Source organism: Medicago sativa, chromosome 5 (genome assembly GCF_051527215.1).
Source record: "Medicago sativa cultivar Bolivia chromosome 5, Bolivia_mono, whole genome shotgun sequence".
Classification (NCBI taxonomy): domain Eukaryota; kingdom Viridiplantae; phylum Streptophyta; class Magnoliopsida; order Fabales; family Fabaceae; genus Medicago; species Medicago sativa.
In genome coordinates, this window is record NC_140753.1 from 73,896,138 (window position 1) to 73,917,815 (window position 21,678).

At 32.8% G+C, this 21,678-nt stretch overlaps 3 protein-coding genes across 5 annotated transcripts; 1 reads left to right on the forward strand and 2 right to left on the reverse strand.

Moving 5' to 3' along the window:
- Positions 1–1,278: 1,278 nt before the first annotated feature.
- LOC146924882 (ubiquitin C-terminal hydrolase 12-like) lies at positions 1,279–6,712 on the reverse strand. 3 transcript variants are annotated; one of them, XM_085709824.1, is made up of 13 exons: positions 6,568–6,712; positions 6,170–6,317; positions 5,824–5,981; positions 5,164–5,333; positions 4,971–5,051; positions 4,732–4,852; positions 4,216–4,337; positions 3,316–3,390; positions 3,136–3,224; positions 2,936–3,044; positions 2,596–2,661; positions 2,363–2,515; positions 1,279–2,233 (listed from the first exon to the last, which is right to left on the reverse strand). In XM_085709824.1, the coding sequence occupies exons 2-13, from the start codon at positions 6,310–6,312 to the stop codon at positions 1,367–1,369; spliced, it is 2,154 nt and encodes a 717-aa protein (XP_085565950.1). In that variant the 5' UTR covers positions 6,313–6,317; positions 6,568–6,712; the 3' UTR covers positions 1,279–1,366. The 3 variants fall into 3 exon arrangements, with proteins under 3 accessions (XP_085565950.1, XP_085565949.1, XP_085565951.1); XM_085709823.1 differs by having other exon boundaries at positions 4,971–5,066; XM_085709825.1 differs by lacking the exon at positions 4,216–4,337 and having other exon boundaries at positions 4,733–4,852; positions 4,971–5,066.
- Positions 6,713–14,690: 7,978 nt separating this feature from the next.
- LOC146924883 (forkhead-associated domain protein) lies at positions 14,691–17,582 on the forward strand. Its single transcript, XM_085709850.1, has 4 exons — positions 14,691–14,913; positions 16,057–16,256; positions 16,551–17,023; positions 17,203–17,582. Exons 1-4 carry the CDS (start codon positions 14,724–14,726, stop codon positions 17,237–17,239), a joined length of 900 nt encoding a protein of 299 aa, XP_085565976.1. The 5' UTR covers positions 14,691–14,723; the 3' UTR covers positions 17,240–17,582.
- An 824-nt stretch (positions 17,583–18,406) lies between these two features.
- Positions 18,407–20,841, reverse strand: LOC146924884 (two-pore potassium channel 3-like). Its single transcript, XM_085709849.1, has 2 exons — positions 19,689–20,841; positions 18,407–19,049 (listed from the first exon to the last, which is right to left on the reverse strand). The coding sequence occupies exons 1-2, from the start codon at positions 20,684–20,686 to the stop codon at positions 18,905–18,907; spliced, it is 1,143 nt and encodes a 380-aa protein (XP_085565975.1). The 5' UTR covers positions 20,687–20,841; the 3' UTR covers positions 18,407–18,904.
- Between the last annotated feature and the right edge of the window lie 837 nt (positions 20,842–21,678).

Sequence of the window (21,678 nt, forward strand, 5' to 3'; positions counted from 1 at the left end):
GTGTGAATTTCATTGTTTAGATGATAATTTAAAGAATTTTACATTTAAGTCCTCAAATTTTTCAAAAAATTCAAATTGACCCCAATAAATTTCCAAAAAATAGTAAATTGGCCTGCAAAAATTTGAAGAATATTATAACAACATAAATTAAATTTGAAGAATTTATATAATCCCTCCCAAACCACCACTCAAAAACCCTCCTCCAATACAATTTTTGTAGTTCCTCCAAATTACAAGGGTTTTATATTTTGAAGAAAAATAAACCCCTTAATACCTGCTCCTTCCCATGTTCTCTATTTCTTCCTCTTACTCCTTTTTTTTTTTCTTTCAAACCCTCCCATCCCCTCCAAACATGCAAACAAAATCTTAAATTTTGCCAATTCACCTAAACACTGAACTATCAAATTTACAAAGACCAAAAACGCATTTAACCATTTTACTTATTTAACTCGCGGGGAAATACATCCCTCCCGTGTAAGTCCCCTCGGTTTTAGATGTTATAGTTTTTTTTCCTTCTTTTTAGAGTGAGATTTATATCCCCTAATTTTTTTATGTTTTTAAATAAATGAATTTCTAGTTTATATTGAAAAAAATTGGAGAGAATTTATTGAAATTATGAATGAATCAATAATTTTCATGGTGTACTCATGTACCATGCACAAACTTGTTTCTACTATTAAATTAATAAAATCTTATTTTGTTAATAATTGAATTAATAAATCTTACAACTAAATCAAATGTAATATGCTATGATTCATTGAATCAAAGATAAAAATAAAATAAAAAAAACCATCGTATTCACATAGTTGAAGATTAATTTACTTACGTACGTTAGCCAAATTTCTGAAATAATACGGTGAGGGTTTATAAGATATGATGAGTTATATATTGCCCCTACACAAAGAAATGCGACCAATTTGTTTGGTTTATGGGGTTTCTCTTTCAACGAATTTATTAGATTTAATATCAATTTTTTTGAAATAAAAATATATATAATGACTTTTGTATGGTCAAGCTCAATTAACAGTGGCAATGTTGATCTCGTGAGCTTATCTCAGTTGGTAGGGATATTGCATTTTATATGCAGGGACCGAGGTTCGAACCTCGGACACTCCACTTCTCCACAATTAAATTGTGTGAGCTCTAGCCACTAGCCTACTTAACCAAAAAAAAAAAAAGAGTGTCAATGTTGTTTCGGTCTATACTAGAACAACTAGTCAAGTCAAATATTTTGGCAATGCAAAAGACGAATACAAATATATAATTGCAAAGGAACCATGGCCAAGTATTCATAATATTAAAATAGAAAGCTAAATTGGCGTTGAAGTAAAATGCTGTGGCCAAAAAGGCAAAGCAACAACATAAATCAAAATGGAGGGACTGCCCTCATGAGTTTGTAGACCTTCTCATGACTTTCCAATTCAATTAGAGCTTCCGGAATTTGATCTTCGACACTTTTCAATTTGATTTGATCATCAGAGAGGCGATGGAAAATTGATTTAACTTCTTTGTTCAAAGATGCGATCTTATCTTTCTCTTGATCTTGACCCTCAGTAACTTTGGCCCTCTGAACTTGTAGTTTTTCATGCTTGGCATTAAGATCAGCAATCTGAGCATCAAGAGAGTTGAGTTGGTTTTGATGGTTTGTGAAAAAAGTCCTTGAGATCAATATTTTTTGTCTTGTTTCTTTCAATGCTTTATTATCTTGACCGGTGCTCTTCTTAGCTGAGTCTAGCTCATTATTCAAATTTTTTAATTTCTCTAACATTCTCACGATGTTGTTGAAAACGTCAACAAAGACACTGACTTGTTCTAGTTGGTTAGAGGAAAACAAGTCGGCATTAGCGTCAATTTTTTCCTTGACTGCGTTGAAGTTATCTTTAGTAATGAGACCTTCATATAATTTTTCAACCAAGTCTCCTTCAAAGACAATATTCCACAATTCCTGAAGAAGTTTCTCAGGGAGGTTGGGATCCAGTTTTGAGACTTCTTGTTCTTGGACAGAATGCTGAGATTTTACGGAAATAGTAATCCCTTCTGATAATACTCTGTCGATAGCAGCAATGACATCCTCATCTATCATAGCATCAACTTCTTTCAAGTCTTTGATGATGAATTTAGCGTTGGCTTTGCTGGTACCTTCATCAAGTGAGGTCTCAGCTGTTATGTTTTCGTTTTGCTCTTCCGATGAATCTTCATCTTCAGATTCTGTATCTAAGGGACAAAAAGGAACCTGAACAAGGAAAAAGCATTCAGATCAAGATACGCCTAGAAACATGATAAGAATCAGTGGGTAGCTTTCATTTTTGTATCATATTTGATGAAACAAATTGTTTTTAACTAAACCGCAAACAGAAAATACCTGGCGATTGTGCACATATTGGAAGTGTGAAACAAGATAAAGAGAACGCATGAACACATATTCCAAGTATGAACACACATCAGCAAAGCGGATTTGTTTCACAATACCCATAGATGAATCTTTCTGAAAGCATATAATATCACCATTTTCTAACTGCATTCATGGAAATACAAATCAATAAGATAACCAGTTGTACAGTAACTTAGTGTGTGCCAACTGGGTGTGTACTATACCATGTTTTCTTGAAATGTTAATTTCATGTCAACAGGCAGACCCTTGGCATTTTGTTCAAACACTTCCTGCACAACAATAGGCACAATTAACTCAGTAACACCGTTAGAAAATGTCCTTTCCCTTCTGGTATGTCATGCAAGAATGATAAATTTTCATAGAACTTAATAACGAACAAGTTTCGTTACTAAACAACTGAAATCATGACTGCTTGACCCGAACTTAATAACAAAGCTTATCGCTTCTGAACATAAAAAATTTATGGAGCATATGCCTTCTGAACTTGATAACGAAGCATATGGCTTCTGAACTTAAATAATAAATCAGACAACACAAACCAACCTCATATAGTTCAATCTCTTCATACGGATCATAACCAGCCAATTTATTTAACTTTGTTAAGATTTGTGATGGCTTATCAGTACAGTTTACAAGGAGCCTTCCAACATAACTGCCATCAAAGGGAAATACATTTGATGTCAACTAAGGTCCATCTTTTACCACAACATATGTTAAAAATCACACAAGAAATTACTCAGTACCGTAGCTCCTCTCTTTCAGGATCATATAACTTGAAAAAAAGTAATATATCAGACCGTGTCTTCTTGAGCAGTGGAATGGGGCGTAAATCCTAAATAATAATGTAGTTTGTCACCAGGACTATGCTTGAATGATGTTTCATGCTATCAAAATAGTATACAAATTCATAATATAAACGTTACCAGCCCACGCTCCACTTCCAAAAACAATTCTAATTCTGCTATGTGAATACCAAATACGTCTCTAAATTGCCCGACCTGCAATTTCATTCAAAATGTAGAAAAAAAACACAAAAAACTTAAGATGGTATGCTGAGGAGACGATGAATCTCCAATTCGAAAAGAAAAAAAAAACTATAAGATCCAAAATAGTCCATACAAAAAATCACTTGCATATGTTGCAATTAAAAGAAATAAAAGGAAGGTAGACAAAGATGGAAAATGAAGATAAACAAAGCTAACGCATGTAGAATTACTGTTAGTCTGGCACAAAAACTGAAATTCAATGCAAGGTTGTTACAATTGCGAGTTATCTGTAAGTCTAGGTATCAATTTTAAGTACACTCGGCTGTAAACTTGTACCCGCAGTGAGCTTGATAAACTCGCAGGAAATTTTTAAAAGATTATATCTTTTTTTCATCTCAGTTTTCACATTCGGTACGTTTTCTTCTTTGTAACTTGATTTTGTTCATGTCAGTTTTTTCCTTTATAATTGAGTTTAAAAGAATTTATTTTCTTTAATTTTGAGGAGGTAAACTCAAACTCGTATGGGTTTACAAGTTGAGTTTAAGAGTCCATTTCATATAGGCAAAACAAGTTTGCCTAAATTCTCAATTTTGACAACCTTATTATAATGCTATCAGTCATGGCAAACATTATATTAGCAGGTTGATATAAAATGTCATGAATTTGATTCAACATAAAACATAAATGTGGGAGAAAAGAAGCTCTAAGTTTTTTTTTTTTTTAAATAAAAAAAACTAACATTTTCCTAAAAGCAAGCAATCAGAAATGAAAAGGTCACAAAATAAGAAGCTTGAAGGGGGTATATGAGCAAAATAATATTCAAAATAATAAATTTACAGGTGCTGCTTCCTCAATGTATGTCAATGGCCTAAATGGACGATATGTATCGTTTAGACGCTTTGCCCATAGCCAAAAGCGCTGGAATCGAGCAGGTATGCCGAACGCTTTGGCAACCTCTTCGTACATATCACATATTAGCAATCAGACAGAAAAATCAAACTTACAAAAATAACACATCTGTTGAATAATCATCAGAAACTTCATAAACGATTATTACATTATAAATTACAACTTCAAAAGCATAAAAACCACAGATTATTCTTATGACGACTTTTTTCTCCTTCCAACTAAAGCATCATGTTTTAATATTTTAGTACTTTGGAGAGTGCTCCTCTGATGGTCTCAGATTCGATTGGTGCCAATTATTAGGAAAGATCTGATTCTTGTTTTTCTTGATTATGATTTATTAGGCTTAGTCAATATAATCACATTAGTTCTTGTACTTCAATCATCAATTAACAAGATTCCGTTTTCTCTAATTTTCCCGTTGTAATAGTGTAATTGATGTTGATACCTTGAAAACGTTAAATGATGTCTGCTTTTGAACACGGAAACTCCTCACTTTGCCATGGTCTACAAGATTAAAATATATATCCTTTCCAATTTGTTGTGCAAGGTCTTCATCTCGTATCACCTAAGAAGTATTATGTGTTATCGGTATAAATAAATATAAATACAGTCTGATTGAGCAATTAACAGCATGTTTCTAAATACAAACAATACTAATTTATAGTGCAGCAAGCTCAGAACACCTTTATAATAGTGTAGAGGTGAGCATCTTCCTTTTCTTTATTTTTGAGTTTTTTTACTTCCCAGTCTTTCTTCAACCTCTCCTGCATAATTCCGTTCTACAAATTCAGTGCAGATTTTCCAGAATAAACATGTTAGTGGCAATTAGAGCTTGGTTTAATTTAGGCCCTAAATTACATAAGAATATCTACTTACCCTTAAATGCGCAGCAGTGTTTTTCTCATCCTCATTGTATGTTACTTCAATTTCAACTACAAGAGTATCATTCACTAGATACCCTCTTGAAGGATCAAACAATACACCAAGAGGTATGACGTGGTGGTAACCCCAATCACTTTGTAGTTTAGTGAATTTGTGCTGCGCGGCTACATAGTGCAAACAAAGTTACCAAAATAACACAGCTATGCCCAAAAATTATGTGCATTTCCACATTTGTTTTTCTCTTTCATTTTGTTCTCAGAGAAAATGGCAATGCAACTTGGCTTTTTCAAGTATAAAATTCTATTTCAGTATATAGGATTTCAGAAAATAGGAGTGTTGTATTCTCATAGATTGAAGATACGGTTACAAGGATTAGATATAGGAAGCAGCCTCTCGGCCACTGTCATCCTAGGAACCAGAAAAGGAAACTAATCAATGAGGAGAGTAGTAACATAACTACCAAATCCCTTTTGTTAAGTGTTCTTATAAAAAGGGCCGGGGGGAGTACTAAATAAACCATATTAATGCGCCAGATTTCAACAAAGTAAATAAAACAAACATCTTACAAGTTACCATACTCTTTGGTCTGAATTTCAACATACATGCATGGTAGCTCGTTTGTAACAACTGTAAGGAACAAATTGAATATGGTACCTCTTGTCACAGAGTACTTATCCTCGATTTGATTAACTACTTTCAAAGTAAACTCTACATATGTGCTCCATTCGTCGGGCAGACTAGCTGAATCTTCAGCACACAGACGGATGGACAAATAATCCGTATTGCTCCCTCTTGGGTAAGTTAGTGCACGCCTGCTCGGAGTGAAAATAAAAAACATGAGAAGGGATCGATGAAGATGAATACACAGGAACTAAAATAACAACTACAACAAAATCACTTCCCGGAATAGATAGAGCCGACTATTACACAATATAGCATGTCTACTAAAATAGAAAGACGAACAACATGAATTGATTGAGGGAATGTGTAAGCACAATACCATTTATATCCCCCAGCTTCAAATACATCTGAATAGAGTACTTTCGTTCTCACACGAGAAAATCTTTCAATTCTCCATGTATAAGATTTAATACCTGGAGCTGTAAAATAAGTTCTCCTCTCATATTTGCTACCTCTTGCCATCTAACCTGTGAATAGAACCCATTAACACCGTTTATTAAGCACTTACCACTTACAGATTGTTTCAACTAATTATATCAAAATATTCAAAATGGACTAACTAGTTCAAATAGATAGGTTGACATAGTTATAAAAATTTAGTCAAGATTCACATTCAATAACTAGTAACAAATCATAAATCATCAGTTCATAACTATGTTACTTGTTCTGTAAACAATGCATGAAGTTGTTTGGCGGATCAAATGAGGGAGGGAGTACCTTTGTCCTCTACTTCTTAGCTAGCAGCCTAGCACCACTTGTTCTTACTAACTTATGGTTGAATCATCATACACCCCAGCTCTTACCTTTATATAACTTTTTTCAACCGTGCGCTTCGTCCATCATTTTCATGTTCACATAGTAAAAGTATCAATTTGAATCTGTTTTAATTAAAAAAAAAAAAACAGTGAATATAACTTAGTTGGCAAGTGCATGTAAAGGCCAGAGTTTAAACCCCGGATTCCTCGTTTATTTATATTTAAAGAGTATACATGAGAACATTGTGGTGGCTCAAGAGTTAGTGCATAGCATGAATAAAATGACTGGGCGTAAAGGATATTTTGCAATCAAAGTTGATTTAACCAAGGCGTATGATATGTTACGTTGGGATTTTATTGTCAACACTCTCCAAGAAGTGGGAATTCCAGATGATATGCTTAATGTTATTATGCATGGTGTGACTTCTGTTAAGACAAATGTTAAGTGGCATGGGGCGAGAGCTGCTTATTTTAACCCTCAGAGGGGAATTAGACAAGGTGATCCCATCTCTCCATATCTTTTTGTGATTTGCATGGATAAGTTATCTCATATGATTTCACATTCGGTGAATGAAGGAAAATGGAAAGGGATTAAAGTTGGTCGAACAGGCCCCACTTTATCTCACTTGATGTTTGCTGATGATCTGCTTTTATTTGGTCAAGCCACTGAAGATCAAATGAACTGTGTGAAGCATATTCTTGAGCAATTTCGTGTGCTATCTGGTCAAAAGGTTAGCCAAGAGAAAACTAGTATTATGTTTTCCAAGAATGTGAGTCGTGAAACTCGTGAGTATCTTAGGAATATATCCGGGTATAGATCTACAAACTCTTTGGGGAAATACTTGGGAGTTCCTCTTCTTAGGAGAGCTCCTAAGAAATTAGATTTTCAGTATATTATTACACAACTTCAGAATAAGCTTACAACTTGGAAAGCGAAGAATCTCTCCTTTGCAGGAAGGGTAACGTTGGCCAAAAGTGTGATTGAAGCTATTCCCATTTATCCTATGATGACCACAAACATACCTAAATCAATCCTTCAAGAAATTCAGAGGCTGCAGAGAGGCTTTATTTGGGGTGACACTATTGAAGGGAGACGTTATCATGCTGTTAGTTGGGATGTTGTTACTCAACCAAAGCATATGGGAGGTCATGGTCTGCGTCGTTTGGACATTATGAACAAAGCTTGTCTAATGAAGTTAGGGTGGGAGCTGCAGAATAATGGAACAAATTTATGGTGTTCAGTTTTGAAAGGGAAATATGGTCGTGGAGTTTTGAATTCAGTAAATGCTATTGCTAAGCCTACTGATTCGAGCCTTTGGAAAGCGTTGGTTAGTTTATGGCCTCTTCTTGATAATCACTCGTTTTGGGCAATTGGTAATGGGCATAATATTAATGCTTGGGATATGTGTTGGATTGAGCCTGGCCTTAGAGTAGTAGATCTGGATATTAATATTCCAAGTTCGTTAGTTAATGCTAGAGTAGTAGACTTATTGGATAATAATAGAAATTGGAATTGGCAGATTTTGGAGGGTTGGCTTCCTAATGTTTTATTGAATAAGATGATAGCCATCACTCCTTCTGATGATGTGAATGATGAGGACACTCGGATGTGGCCTGATGGCAAGCATGGCCTTTTCTCTGTGAAATCAGCGTATAATATGATGTGTAATTACTCAGGTATAGTTGACGACAGCTCGTGGAACAAAATTTGGAAACTCAATATTCCAGAGCGGGTGAGGTATTTTATGTGGTTGCTTAGACATGAAAGGCTCATGACGAATGATCGTAAAAGCAAAATGACCATTGGCGCTCCCTATTGTCCTTTTTGTACTGATGTTATCGAGACAGAACTTCATGTATTGCGGGATTGCTCTCACTGCATGGCCTTGTGGTTGCATGTTGTTGGATCCCAGTCGAGGGAGTTATTTTTTAACTCCAATTTGCAACAGTGGATCAATTTGAACTTAAATGGAGAGGTTGAAGGGATTGGTATTTCTAACTGGCAAGCATTTTGGGCTACTACTTGTCATTCTTTGTGGAAGTGGCGAAATAAGGAAGTTCATGAAGAAAATTATCAGAGACCAATGCAACCACATATAGAAATTTCTAGATATGCCAGAGACTATGACTTAGCCGTTAAAGTGGATAATATTGTAACTGCTCTCCCAAAAATGTTGGTGCACATTCAATGGAGACCACCTGAAGGAATATGGGTTGTGCTTAATACAGATGGAGCGATAAAGGATAAATGTTTGGCAGGATGTGGAGGGCTCATCCGAGGGTGTAGTGGTGAGTGGTTGGGTGGTTTTGCTAAATTCCTGGGTAGTTGTACTGTTTTGGTGGCTGAGCTCTGGGGTGTGTTAGAAGGATTACAATATGCGTGGAGATTGGGGTTTCGGAATGTGGAAATTCGTATTGACTCGCAGGTTGTGGTTAATATGCTTGTTGGATCAACTCAATTTTGCCCTACTGGATGGAGTCTGTGTCAGAAGATTCGTCGTTTGCTTCAACTGGAGTGGGAGGTGAAGTTTTGCCATACCTATCGTGAAGCTAATTTGTGTGCTGATGCTCTTGCAAAATTAGGTTGCAGTATGGGTTCTACTTTGATTTGTTATGAGTCATGTCCGACTCAAATTAGTCATTTGTTATCAGCTGATGTTCTTGGAATTAGCATCCCTCGATTGATTTTCGTGTAGTTTCTTTTTTCCTTTGAGCTTAGGCCCTCTTTTTTATCAAAAAAAAAAAAAGAGTGAATTTCTAATCAACAAATTACTCCCTCTCTCTCTCAAATTATATGACGTTTTGGCATTCCACACGTATTAAGAAATGTAATTAATTTTGTGTGGGAAAGAGATATTACGAGTTGTTTTACAAATTGTTATTAATAAATGATAAGGGAAAAATAAATGAAAGAATTGAAAGAGATAGTAATAAATGGTTAAGGATATATGTAAAATGACATATAATTTGAGACAATTTGTTCTTCAAAATGACGTATAATTTAGGATGGAGAAAATATTTAACAAAAATAAATAAAAAATTAAAGGTGGAATTATACTTGGTTAAGTTTGGTTTGGATGACTAAGTTAGAAAAATTCAATTTAATACAATCCAATTAATGCAGTTTACGGATATATCAAAATTATAATTGTAAAAAAAAAAAAAATTCTCTCTTCTCTCCTTCCCAAACCCTAGCCGTCGCCCTTTTCTTCTTCTTGTATATCGGAGATGGATGACTTATGGTCAATTTTGCCCTAAATCACCCATCCTAATTGTTTTTCCTTCTTTCTACTTGAATAAGTGATTTTCACATATTTTCAGTCTTCTTTCATTTGTTTATGTGATTTCTTCGTCTCTGCGTGACTCTTTTTGTTTTGATTTTTCGTCTGTGTGCGGTGTGTTTTTTATTTCCTGTCTTAGTGCGGTGTTTATTTTATTCAGGTTGAAATATTAGCTTTGAGTAAGTGCATATTCAATCAATGACTTTGACGTCGTCAACGTTGAAGATCTGGAGACATGTGTATTCCGGAGACTTGAATATATGTACTTGGTTGTTTTATGCTATTAACATGGATGTTGTCAGTTTGTTTGCAGGACATTAGATTTGTATTGTATCGATGTACTCTATCAATTTGAATGAATGAATATCGTTTATTTTAAATAAAAAAAAAGAAATTGAATTTTTTTTTATCATTTCTTCAATAAAAGAATATTTTATCATTTAAAGACGCTATAAAACCATGATAAAATAATAGATACAAATTTAACATAACATATAATAAAAGGAAATGTTAACATATACCATTAAGGGTATATTAAAAATAGAAATTAAGTATTGAAATTGTGTCATTTTATTTCTCGAAATCATGAAATGACAATCTATACATTATAATAAGGGTTAGTTTAACATGTGTTTTTATGACACATGTTAATGATTACATGTGTTTTTATGACACATGTTAATGATTTTAGGTATTGTAAATATTTATCGAGAAAAAACAATTTTCAAAGTTTTAGAAATAAAATAGCACAATTACTAATACATGATTTCTATCTTTGATATACTAGCATGTGCAATAAGGATAAGTGTTAACATTTTCCTTGATAAAAGTAAGGTTAGTTGTCTATACGAGCTTAACTCAATTGTTAGAGATAATGCATGTGATATGTATGAGCCGAAGTTTAAACTCCGAACACTTCACTTATTTACATTTAAGAGATTAATTTATAGTCATTGCATTACTTGACTAAAAAAATGTGTCGCTGGTTGTGGGGAAGTGGAAACAGCACAACATTTATTCGTTTCCTGCCCCATTTTCAGTGAGTTATGGCATCATGTTCGTGCGTGGATTGGGGTGAATGGTGTTGATCCGATCGGTGTGTCTGATCACTTTCTTCAATTTACTTATTTGACAGGTGGGGCAGCAACTAAACGCTCCTTTATGCATCTCTTATGGCTCTTATGTGTGTGGGTGTTATGGACTGATAGGCAATTTAATAACACTGAAACTAATATTCATCAGTTGCTTGAGAAAATTCAGATTAATTCTTACTGGTGGCTGAAGGCAGGAAATGTAGTTCATGTGTTAGGGGTTCATAACTGGCTAGCTTGTCCCATTCAATGTTTGGGTATAGGATAGTCACCCATTGCTGTTTTTTACAACTTGTTCCAACTCTTTGTGTAATTTTCGTCGTTTTCTTTTAGCACATCTTGTGCGGGAGAATCGACGTTTGTCTTGTTAATATAAGTCTCATTTTTACCTGTTTAAAAAAAAAAAAATTGGCAAAGACGTTATAGCATTCAATGATTAAAGTTTGAACTTCAAATTCTCTAATTATTTATCTTAACATGTGGATTAGTGGTCAATAAAGTTATACTCTTTTTTCGTTAAAAAAAAGTTAGTTTTGTGGCAAGTTTAACATTTGTCCCTTTAGTAATTTTTGGCTGATTATTTTAATATTTCAATCAATAGTAACATTTCCGTTTTTCCTAAAGAAAAAAGAAATCGATTGTTTTTTTTTTCTTCAAACAGTCTAGTGACTAGAATTAACTTTTTAAATTGAATAAGTGGGGTGTCCGGAGTTCGAGCTGTCCAACAAAGAAATCAATTGTTAGTATTTCTTTATTTTTTGGAGGTTGTGCTCCTGTGAATTCAATGTCCAGTGTATTGAAAGGGCAAAACATAACAAAGAAACCACGCCACTTCAAGAATCGAAGCAACTATTCGATTTTGCGGGCACAGATTCGTTCAATCACACGCCCACATATAAATATTTTTAGAGGACCCCCCACGTATAATAATACTAGGCATTGACATCATGAAATGACAATTTACATATTATAAGCTTAATCCCCCTATTTTCACAATTTTATAAAATTGGTTCCTTTATTTTCAAATTCGTCAGTTTTTGTTCCTCAATCAAATATTTTGTCTAAAATACGGTGATATAACATATTTTAAATAAATTTTTTAAGATAATTATCTTATGATTTTATCGATATTGATATTTTTCCATCTTTAAATCATATACCACGATATTTAAAACATATTACATCATCATTTTTTAGTTAAAAAATATGATGGATGAACTAAAACTGTCAAATTTGAAAATAGGGTACCAATTTTGCATAGTAATGAAAGCAGAGAACCAACACTGCAATTAAGTCAACATTATAACAACGCAAATTTAGTTTGACCATTTGAGTATAGTTCAGCAGACATATATATTGCAAAATACAAACGTTAAAATTCAAAATCCGAATTTTCTATTTATCAACTTTATAATTTTTTTTTGAAATAAATCATTTTTGTCATTTTTAAGTGTTTGTTTATGATTTTCTAAAAATGTTATCAACAATATAATTTGTTGACTTTAAAATGAAAAGCTACTGGGATTAACTGTTTTTCAAAATCTGTTTTTTTTTTTTCAAAAATAAAGAGGTAACACATGAACAAGTCAATTTTTTTTTTATAATAAATCATTTTTATGTTAGCGAACAAACAAAAATAATTTCAGTTTTGTTCTCTCTAAAATCTTTGGTTTTTTAACCCAAATGATGCATTTGTTTTAGCTTAAAAAAAGATTCTATATTAAAAAAAATATTTTTTCTAGAAGTTTTTAAAAAAAATATGAAGTTATTTATGTTTGTTTGCTATCCATAAAAATCACTTTAAAAAAAATGATTTTAACTAATTCATGGGCTACCAATTTTTTTTTTAATAAAAAAGATAAGATTTTGGAAAAAGCTAACCCTAATAGCTTTTCATTTTAGAGTAAACAATAATTTTTTTATAAAATATTTTTTTAAGAATCATAAACGAGAGAAATGATAGGGACACTCTATTTTTAACACTCATTCTCTTATTGGATGAAATCGTATGAGTTTTAGTGAAGTATTTTTTTTGGTAACAGAGTTTTAGTGAAGTTTGTGACATCATCTACTAACAAAAACAATATTTATGATTTATTTAATAGTACATATATTGTCTTGGATGAAAGTAAAAAGGATTAAGCCACGTCCCACATCATCCAAATTTGAGTTCCAAATTTAAAGTTGCAGAAAATGATAAACATTTTGCAATTTTGTATACCAAAATAACATAATTTCTTTAAAAATAAATATATTCGTATCCTCGTGAGCTTAGCTCAGTTGGTATGCTCAGTTGGTATGGACAATACATAATTGCATAATATATGCAAGGTCCGGGGTTCGAATCCCGGCCACCACAAAAAAAAATATTTTACCCGGGGTTCGAATCCCGGCCACCACAAAAAAAAAAATATTTTACAATCTAACATTTTTTTTATTATCTACATATGCAAGGTCCGGGGTTCGAATCCCGGCCACCAAAAAAAAAATATTTTACAATCTAACATTTTTTTATTATCTATATGCAAGGTCCGGGGTTCGAATCCCGGCCACCACAAAAAAAAATATTTTACCCGGGGTTCGAATCCCGGCCACCACAAAAAAAAAAAAATTTTACAATCTAACATTTTTTTATTATCTACATATGCAAGGTCCGGGGTTCGAATCCCGGCCACCAAAAAAAAAATATTTTACAATCTAACATTTTTTTATTATCTACATCGGATATTGTAAGTTAGCATTCATGACTAAAAAGGACTTTGATTTATTCAAATAAATTGATTTTTCTATCAAATTTTTTTTTTTTTACAATCTAACATTTTTTAATTATCTACATCGGATATTGTAAGTTAGCATTCATGACTAAAAAGGACTTTGATTTATTCAAATAAATTGATTTTTCTATCAAATTTTTTTTTTGTAAGTTAGCATTCATGACTAAAAAGGATTTTGATTTATTCAAATAAATTGATTTTTCTATCAATTTTTTTTTTTACAATCTAACATTTTTTAATTATCTACATCGGATATTGTAAGTTAGCATTCATGACTAAAAAGGACTTTGATTTATTCAAATAAATTGACTTTTCTATCAAATTTTTTTTTTTTGGTCAGGCTCACCACAAAAAAAAAATATTCGTGAGCCAAAAATACAATCTAACATTTTTTTTATTATCTACATCGGATATTGTAAGTTAGCATTCATGACTAAAAAGGACTTTGATTTATTCAAATAAATTGATTTTTCTATCAAATTTTTTTTTTTTTTGGTCAGGCTTTTTCTATCAAATTTATTTAAACATAAATCATTTTTTATTTTAACTTAATTTTAATTAAAATTAATTCTATATAATCGATTTATTCAAAATATTTTTTTACAGAACCAAACTAAAAAAAAAGGTAAAACTATTTTCATTGTCTTTTAATTTAATTTCAGATAACAATTTAATTTTTTTATATATTTTTTTGCGTCATTTTGATCAATTCATGCATGAATTTTCAAAACTTAAATCTATGATTTTATTTATTTCACTCATGTTTTCTCGTATGAATTTTAAATTTCATGTTTTAAAATCTACATAAATATATCATAGATTGGAAACATCTTGTGCAATTGGAAACACTTTTGAGCATTAATATATCATTTTGATTTGTTCCAAAAAAAATCTACATAAATAAATTAAGAAAAAGATAAATAACAAAATCTTCATTTGAAGTTAAATGCAAGAGAAGTTGTGAAGTGAGGGATGATACCGAACTGTGTTAGAGTAACAACAGCCACAACCATGGCTGTTCCTTCATTCGTGACAATAAGAAGAAGAAGATCCATATGCTTCTTATGCTGCGCTTCTTCTTCAACCATCATCATCAATACAGAGCAGTTACGTTCTCAACTTGATCATCTTCATGCTGAAGCAGATACCACCAGAACCAAGGGTACGGGGACCCATTATTCATTCTTGCTTATTTTCATTCTAAATTCGTTATTTTCTCTCAAAACACCCATTATTGTCACCCCCATCATTGAATTGTGTAAAAAAAATTCCCTTTTTTTTTTTTTTACTTGGATACAATCTCTTTGCCAATACGCCTCTCAAGATTATGGGCATGTTTGGATTGACTTATTTGAGTTTATCTAATAATAGCATAAGCACTTGCATTGCGAGACTGAGAGAATTTATGAACACGGCTTATAGCATATACAAAAACAATTTATTTTTATTTAATCATTTGGTATAGAAGTAGCTTTTACATAAGCATTTATCATGATAAGCGCTATGCTATAAACTGAAAATTAAGCTGTTTATCCAAATAGGGCCTATATGCATAAAATTGCACTTATCATTTAGAGTACTTGTCACTTTCCATGTTAATTTGAATTTATAAAGGTTCATAAGGAGAAATGAATTCAAGAAACAATGAAAATTAAATATTGAATGGATTCTAAGAGCTGCATTCTTTACTCCAGCTATAAAAAGCAAAAGTTCTAATTATTTAGTATCAGGAATAGTGTAAATTTGCCTACAAATAAGCACTAGTCAGATTGTGAGAGTTTATGGAAACAAGCTTATGACATGTCCACAAGCTCTCCTGTTTAACTTATGAAAACAACTTATAACTTATACGAGAACGATTTCATTTTCTTTTATTTTTTGTTACAGAAATAAATTGTACAATGTTTATGTTGTATGTCCAAATTGGGTCTAGTCTCTTCAATAGGTTAACAAATATTAGCTACATGAAACATGAATTGCGTGGCACTGTTCACTCTTTTGCTTTATGAATCTACATCTATGGTTTTTTAATTTATTTCACCTTTGATGGAGACCTACTTAGTGGGATAAGGCTTATGATAGAACACTATGGTTTATGATAGAACACTATGGCGTAATTTGATCCATGTAGCTGACCCCACTTAGTGGGATAAAGCTTGGTTGTTGTTGTTGTTGATAGAGACCTACTTAGTGAATAAATGCTATGTTGTTGTTTCTGACCTTTGCTAGAGGGTGACATGTCCAAACTTAAGATAAAATGTTTATTTAAAAGATATTAAAACTTATTTACGGTGGTTAAATACAGCAAATAATGCTAGATTGAGGCTCCTAAGATTATCGGAGTCAGCAGAGAAGCTTACAAAACAAGCAGCTATAAGCATGCAGAAGGGGGATGAAAATTATGCAAGGGATATGCTTGTACAAAGAAAAAAGGTGTTGCAAGCTTTGGAGAAGTCTAAAAGCCGCATTGAATTGCTTGACGAGCTTTCCACAAAGTTAAGTGAGGTAAAGTGAAATTATCATAAGCACTATCAGAGCATCATGTTTACTGTTATATTATTCATTGCCATCATTATGACAATGATATCATAATAACAAAAATTAATTTGTTGAGGAAGAACAACAATGTTAGTGTCAGTTTGTTCAAATTGGTGCCATGTGTCTACTACCTCATCATTGCCAGACATGCTTGACAATCAAATTGAAACAAATTAGTTTTGCTAAAACGTCATACAGTATATGGGGACAAAGGAAGTATTTTCTTTATTGTATTATAAAAGAAACCTATTTTGTTTTCAGGTAATATCTTTGAAAGAAAGTCAGCTAGTTGGAAATGTCACTATGAACATGGAAGACACAACAGAAGATGCTTCAAGTCCCGTTCGAATCGTTGCTCCAAAGGAGGAAGTTCTAAAAGATTCTCCCAAGGATGATTCTGACCTTAATACGATGAAATTCGGCAATAATCAAGATATGCAAATTTCTTCGGAAAGTCAAGAGAATCCGCCGGATGATACGGAGACAGAGAATCTTCTGAGATCCCTTAGCACCGCCACTGGAAATGAAAACAACATACCCAGCAGCTTGTCAGAAATATCCTCATACGAGGATTTCATGGAACATATAGATCAAAAGCTCCATGAGATTGAAACTGAACTAGTTGCATTCTTAAATGTCTCAGTTTTAGTATTGGATAGTGAAGAGAGACCAAAGAATTCCAGGTGGCAACAAACGATGGAACTCCTTGAGATCATCCATGGCATTAGACAGAGGTACAACATTTCAGTTCTATCAAACAATATATCAGACCGTTTCATTTGTAGATTTAGATATGAAAATTAATTTTGATTAGGTGACTCCTAGTTGTTTTAATTTTAGATAATTTTTTAAGAGTATTCATATAAGAGGCGGAAAGTAATGCAGGGCTTTTCTCAAATTTTCTAACTCGCAGAATCAGAAGTGCCAAGGAAGCAAAAGTGAGGATCTGATCAATTTTGCTTTGCTCAACAAAGCTTCTGCTGCCAGGTGAAAACTAACTTGAGTCATAAAATAATCTGCCACAATTTTCTTGTAACCCACAATTACTTTATGTGGGAACGGGAAAAACACATATGAGATACTTTTTGTTAGTTGAGTACAATGCAAACAAGTGTATATGTATTGATTTACTCCTAGTGGCCCAGTCCTTCAAATAGTGTGGCTTTATTAGAGTTTATAAATATGGCTTTCGAGTTTCACATATGTTTGCTTCTTGCAATACCATAAATTCCAATCGCGTGTTTGAATTGACATAATCAATTTATACTGCATACGAAGATTTGGCATTCTCGATACCTGTTGTCATGAGCTTATGCAACTATGGATGAAATTCCTTTTTTTTTTTCCGGGATATTGTGAATTGTGTTAACACCAGCCATAATAATTGTTTAGAGTCGACTCATTTATTTGTTGACTGACTAAATAACTTGTTTCGGTGTTATTGCCATCAATTTATCTGTCGAATTTGTAATTCCATTATGGGGATGTACCCTAAAATCCTAAGTATGTCTACTTTAATTGTTATGAAAACTGAAAAGGTGCAAATGTCGCTGCAATTGCTCTAGACTGGTTACCAAAATTTTGCCTTCATAGAACGAGATGAATGTATTCGTATTGTCAATAGACTACATAAATATATCACTACCACAAAACGGTAACAATATTGTGAACTATGGTACTTATTCTGACAGCACATGTTAGTGTGGAACAAGGTGTGTTAACTCGGGCCCCTTATGAATAAAATGATTGAATTGTTATGAGCTCAGTAACCTAATAAGTTGTAAAACAATAGAAATATGTATCCGGAAAAACTATCAAATTTTGACCATCTGGATGTGTGCTGTTCAGATGTGCATTTGTATGGGGGAGTTTTAAGTAGCAAGGGAGGAGGAAAAGTACCGATTAAAGTATTAGATGTAGCAACTGTTAGAACCTAGGTTATGGGCTTTGCTACTCTCACAAATTCACTTTTTGACTGACCCACAACTTCCAAGATATGGCATTGCGACCTTCACAAGGGAAGGAATAGATGAAATAAACCATTAAGTAGATTTTTGATTCATGTTGATAGGAATTTTCTCCTTTTCTCGTTAGTCTTTGAGATAACATAACGTATGTAAGACAATTTAATTCAAAATTTATTCAGAAAAGTACCACAAGAATCTAAATTTGATGTATACTTATTACATTTAGGTATGACATCACATCAGCATTACAAATAAAATGACGCCTGGTGTTTCTATTCACTGAACATCCATGTTTATGTGCATAGGAAGATGACAGTAAATGAGTGGTACTTCCAGACACGGCACTAATAACATCCAAGAGGTTGTTACCAATACAAGATCATGAAAATAAGCATACGTTGTTTGAATAAGAGATTAATTGAAGAGGCCTGACTTTAGTGGTATGTCACATATCCTCATAAAAATATGGAGGAGTTTGATTCAACATAGGATACTTCCCTTTGACTTAAAAAAGAATAGAAGATGATCCAATATTAAGGTTCACTTTATGACTTCATGATAGGATCACAGGTTTTAGTTGCTGGCCATAGTCCTGAATAGTGGTGGTTTTTGCAGTACAAGTCTACACTTTTAGAAGAGGTAGTTGAATTAGACAGTTTCCATGAGGTCAGCTAGAGCTATCTTGCCATACATGCCATGGTCCAAGGAATCAAATTGCTTGCTAATTTGCATAATGTCTATCGCAGTAATCTTTCCCATTTGCTTAAGCTTGTATATGACAAAGTCAGACTTACTGCACAAAAGTAAAAGGTGAACAAAAATGAAGCTGATATTTGTGATAAAACTTGAAAAAATTACAAACAAATATCAGCTGCGCAAAATGTGTTTTTTGTCTTTGTTGGAAAAATTGGCATAATGCTCTTCAAGAATTTCTTAAAAGGTAATCAGGATCGATGTTCTAGTACTAGAGTGAAACTATCTTCTCTTTCAATGGTTTATTCAAGGCTAAGAAGTGAATGAATAATACAACTCGGTATTCTCCATTGATTATAAATTTCTGCATCAGCTTTGCATGCGATTTAGGCTAGCTTTTAATAATCTCTTCCTCTTTTGAATCTGTTTTGCTACATTTGCATTGTCATTTTCTCAAATCAGAACTTCAATTTTTATGATGCAAAATATATAGTCGAATACATTGTAAAAAGACATTAGAATAATGATGATATGCTTCCTGAGATTCAAACTATTGGCATTTGAACTGAGATTCATGTTTCAGCTTTAGATGGTTCAAAGTTTCTAAGGTCATTTATTGTTTTGGTTAATGCTGACAGAAATTGAGATCTCAATTTTGATACCCTGTAATTCATTCATATATACAAGTGAAAAGGTACAAGGATAGATTTTATATAATGTTACCAACATTGAGGCATACCTGATAGATCCATCATTATCAAGATCTGCAGCTGCTAAATCTGATAAGGTTATCTTCTTCTGAAGAACCATTTTTGCCATTTTGCGGCTTCTCTTTTGCATGCTGTAATCGGTGAGGTATATAAACGCCCTTGAAACTGAGAATGTGCTAACCAAAAGCCACAAAATTGCGAAACATCTTCCAGTTAAAGTTCTGAATGAATAATCTCCATAACCAACTGTTGTAACAGAAGTAATGGAGAGATAAAAACTGTCAGCCCAATTCAGATTCTCTACAAAGTGTGCTGTAACTGTTCCAATAGCAATGCAGACAATAACAACAACCAAAGCAACACAAACTTTGGTTCTTATCCTCATTCTTCCTTTCTTTTCATCAACCATGTAAGTCCTCAGAATTTTCTTATATTTATCCCCACCCATCATGCTTAATAAGAATGCCTCATGTGTATCACAAATGTGTACAACTAACTCATTAAGCATAAAACCGATTAATCCAAAACCAACCAAAATGAAACCACATGTAAACATCTTTGTAAATATAGTATCAGGAACAATATCTCCATATCCAATAGTGCATAGAGTTACCACTGTAAAGTACACAGCATCAACAGGCCTGAATGTGGTAGTACCCTTGAAACTTCCACTAATCATATACACTGTAACCCCAATAGCCACATACAAGAAAACAATAATGAAACATAGCCTCACTATTATGGAGTTATGTGCAGGTCCATGATCAGATGGCTCATGAAAATCGATTCCCATGTTGGTGAATAATACTGATGGAGCAGAGCGTGAGCGATGAATAATCTTCGCTTTCTTGATGCTCAAGTTGGCTATGAGGTTAATAAAAGAAGGTTTCCTGGCTTCATTGATGATAAGAGATGAATTCGATCGAGACAGTGATGGATCAAGCACATATTGATCCTTGAGTAATGGTTTACTTACTAAATGTGTTTCTCCATTACTGGAGAGAAGGCTGAGGAGAGGCTCCTGCATTGTGCATTGATTAGATGTGAGTTGGGGATTAATGGTAGCAAATTATAGTACCATAAGTTCATTCAACTACAAGTCAAACTTGGGGAAAGGTGGTTAAGCTGTTTGTAGTAGGGCTCTGAAGAAGACTTCATGCATAACTGTTGCTAATTTCCTTGCTGCCAACTGATTTAATTATTAGGTTTATTTAATAAATCATAATATAGTAGATACTAACGTAAGATATTTTAACAAAATTTCATTTCTAATGCATAGTTTATTCAATGCCCCAACTATAATTTATAACGTCTAACTTTCATATGGCTGCCGTTTATATATTGCTTTTCCCCCAACTACGTGGAACGAGAACCCCTTTATGCTATAAGTCAAAGTAGCTAAAATTGTCAGATAAGAGAAATACTAGAGCTACATGATCTTTTGTACATAGTACACACTCTTCAATTCACTTTTTATAATTGGTCAATTTTAAAATAAGGGTTAAATATATTTTTGGCCCCTATAAATATACCAACTTTTCGTTTTAGTCCCTCTAAAATTTTACATCAATTTTTAGTCCCTATAAAATTTTCAATCATTAATTTTGGTCCCTCGTTTAAAGTAAACTCATATGTAGAATTCATATTTTTAAATAAAATTTTGCAGAAAAATGTATAAAATTATAAGGATCTCTCCCAAAAAAATTTAGAATTTTTTACCAAACCATGAATTAAATATGAATTTTTATATTGTTTGTGGTAAAAAATTCATATTTAATTCATGTTTTGTTAAAAAAAGTATAATTTTTTTTGGAAGTGATTTTTACAATATTCTATACATTTCTGCACAATTTCATTAAAAAATACAAAAATTTACTTAAAAATAGGGACCAAAAGTAGTGATTGAAAATTTTATAGTGACTAAAAGTTGAAGGAAAATTTTAGAGGGACTAAAACGAAAAGTTGGTATATTTATAGGGACCAAAAAAATATTTAACCCTTAAAATAATTAAAAAAACC

Coding starts and splice junctions, on each gene's coding strand:
- LOC146924882 (XM_085709823.1), bottom strand. CDS start 6,312: ATGGCAAGAGGTAGCAAATATGAGAGGAGAACTTATTTTACAGCTCCA. Junction 5,982..6,169: donor GAAGCTGGGGGATATAAATG/GTATTGTGCTTA, acceptor CACTCCGAGCAG/GCGTGCACTAACTTACCCAA. Junction 5,067..5,163: donor ACACTGCTGCGCATTTAAGG/GTAAGTAGATAT, acceptor CTGAATTTGTAG/AACGGAATTATGCAGGAGAG.
- LOC146924884 (XM_085709849.1), bottom strand. CDS start 20,686: ATGCAGGAGCCTCTCCTCAGCCTTCTCTCCAGTAATGGAGAAACACAT. Junction 19,050..19,688: donor GATAATGATGGATCTATCAG/GTATGCCTCAAT, acceptor ACTTTTGTGCAG/TAAGTCTGACTTTGTCATAT.
- LOC146924883 (XM_085709850.1), top strand. CDS start 14,724: ATGATACCGAACTGTGTTAGAGTAACAACAGCCACAACCATGGCTGTT. Junction 14,914..16,056: donor AGATACCACCAGAACCAAGG/GTACGGGGACCC, acceptor GGTTAAATACAG/CAAATAATGCTAGATTGAGG. Junction 16,257..16,550: donor TTTCCACAAAGTTAAGTGAG/GTAAAGTGAAAT, acceptor TTTTGTTTTCAG/GTAATATCTTTGAAAGAAAG.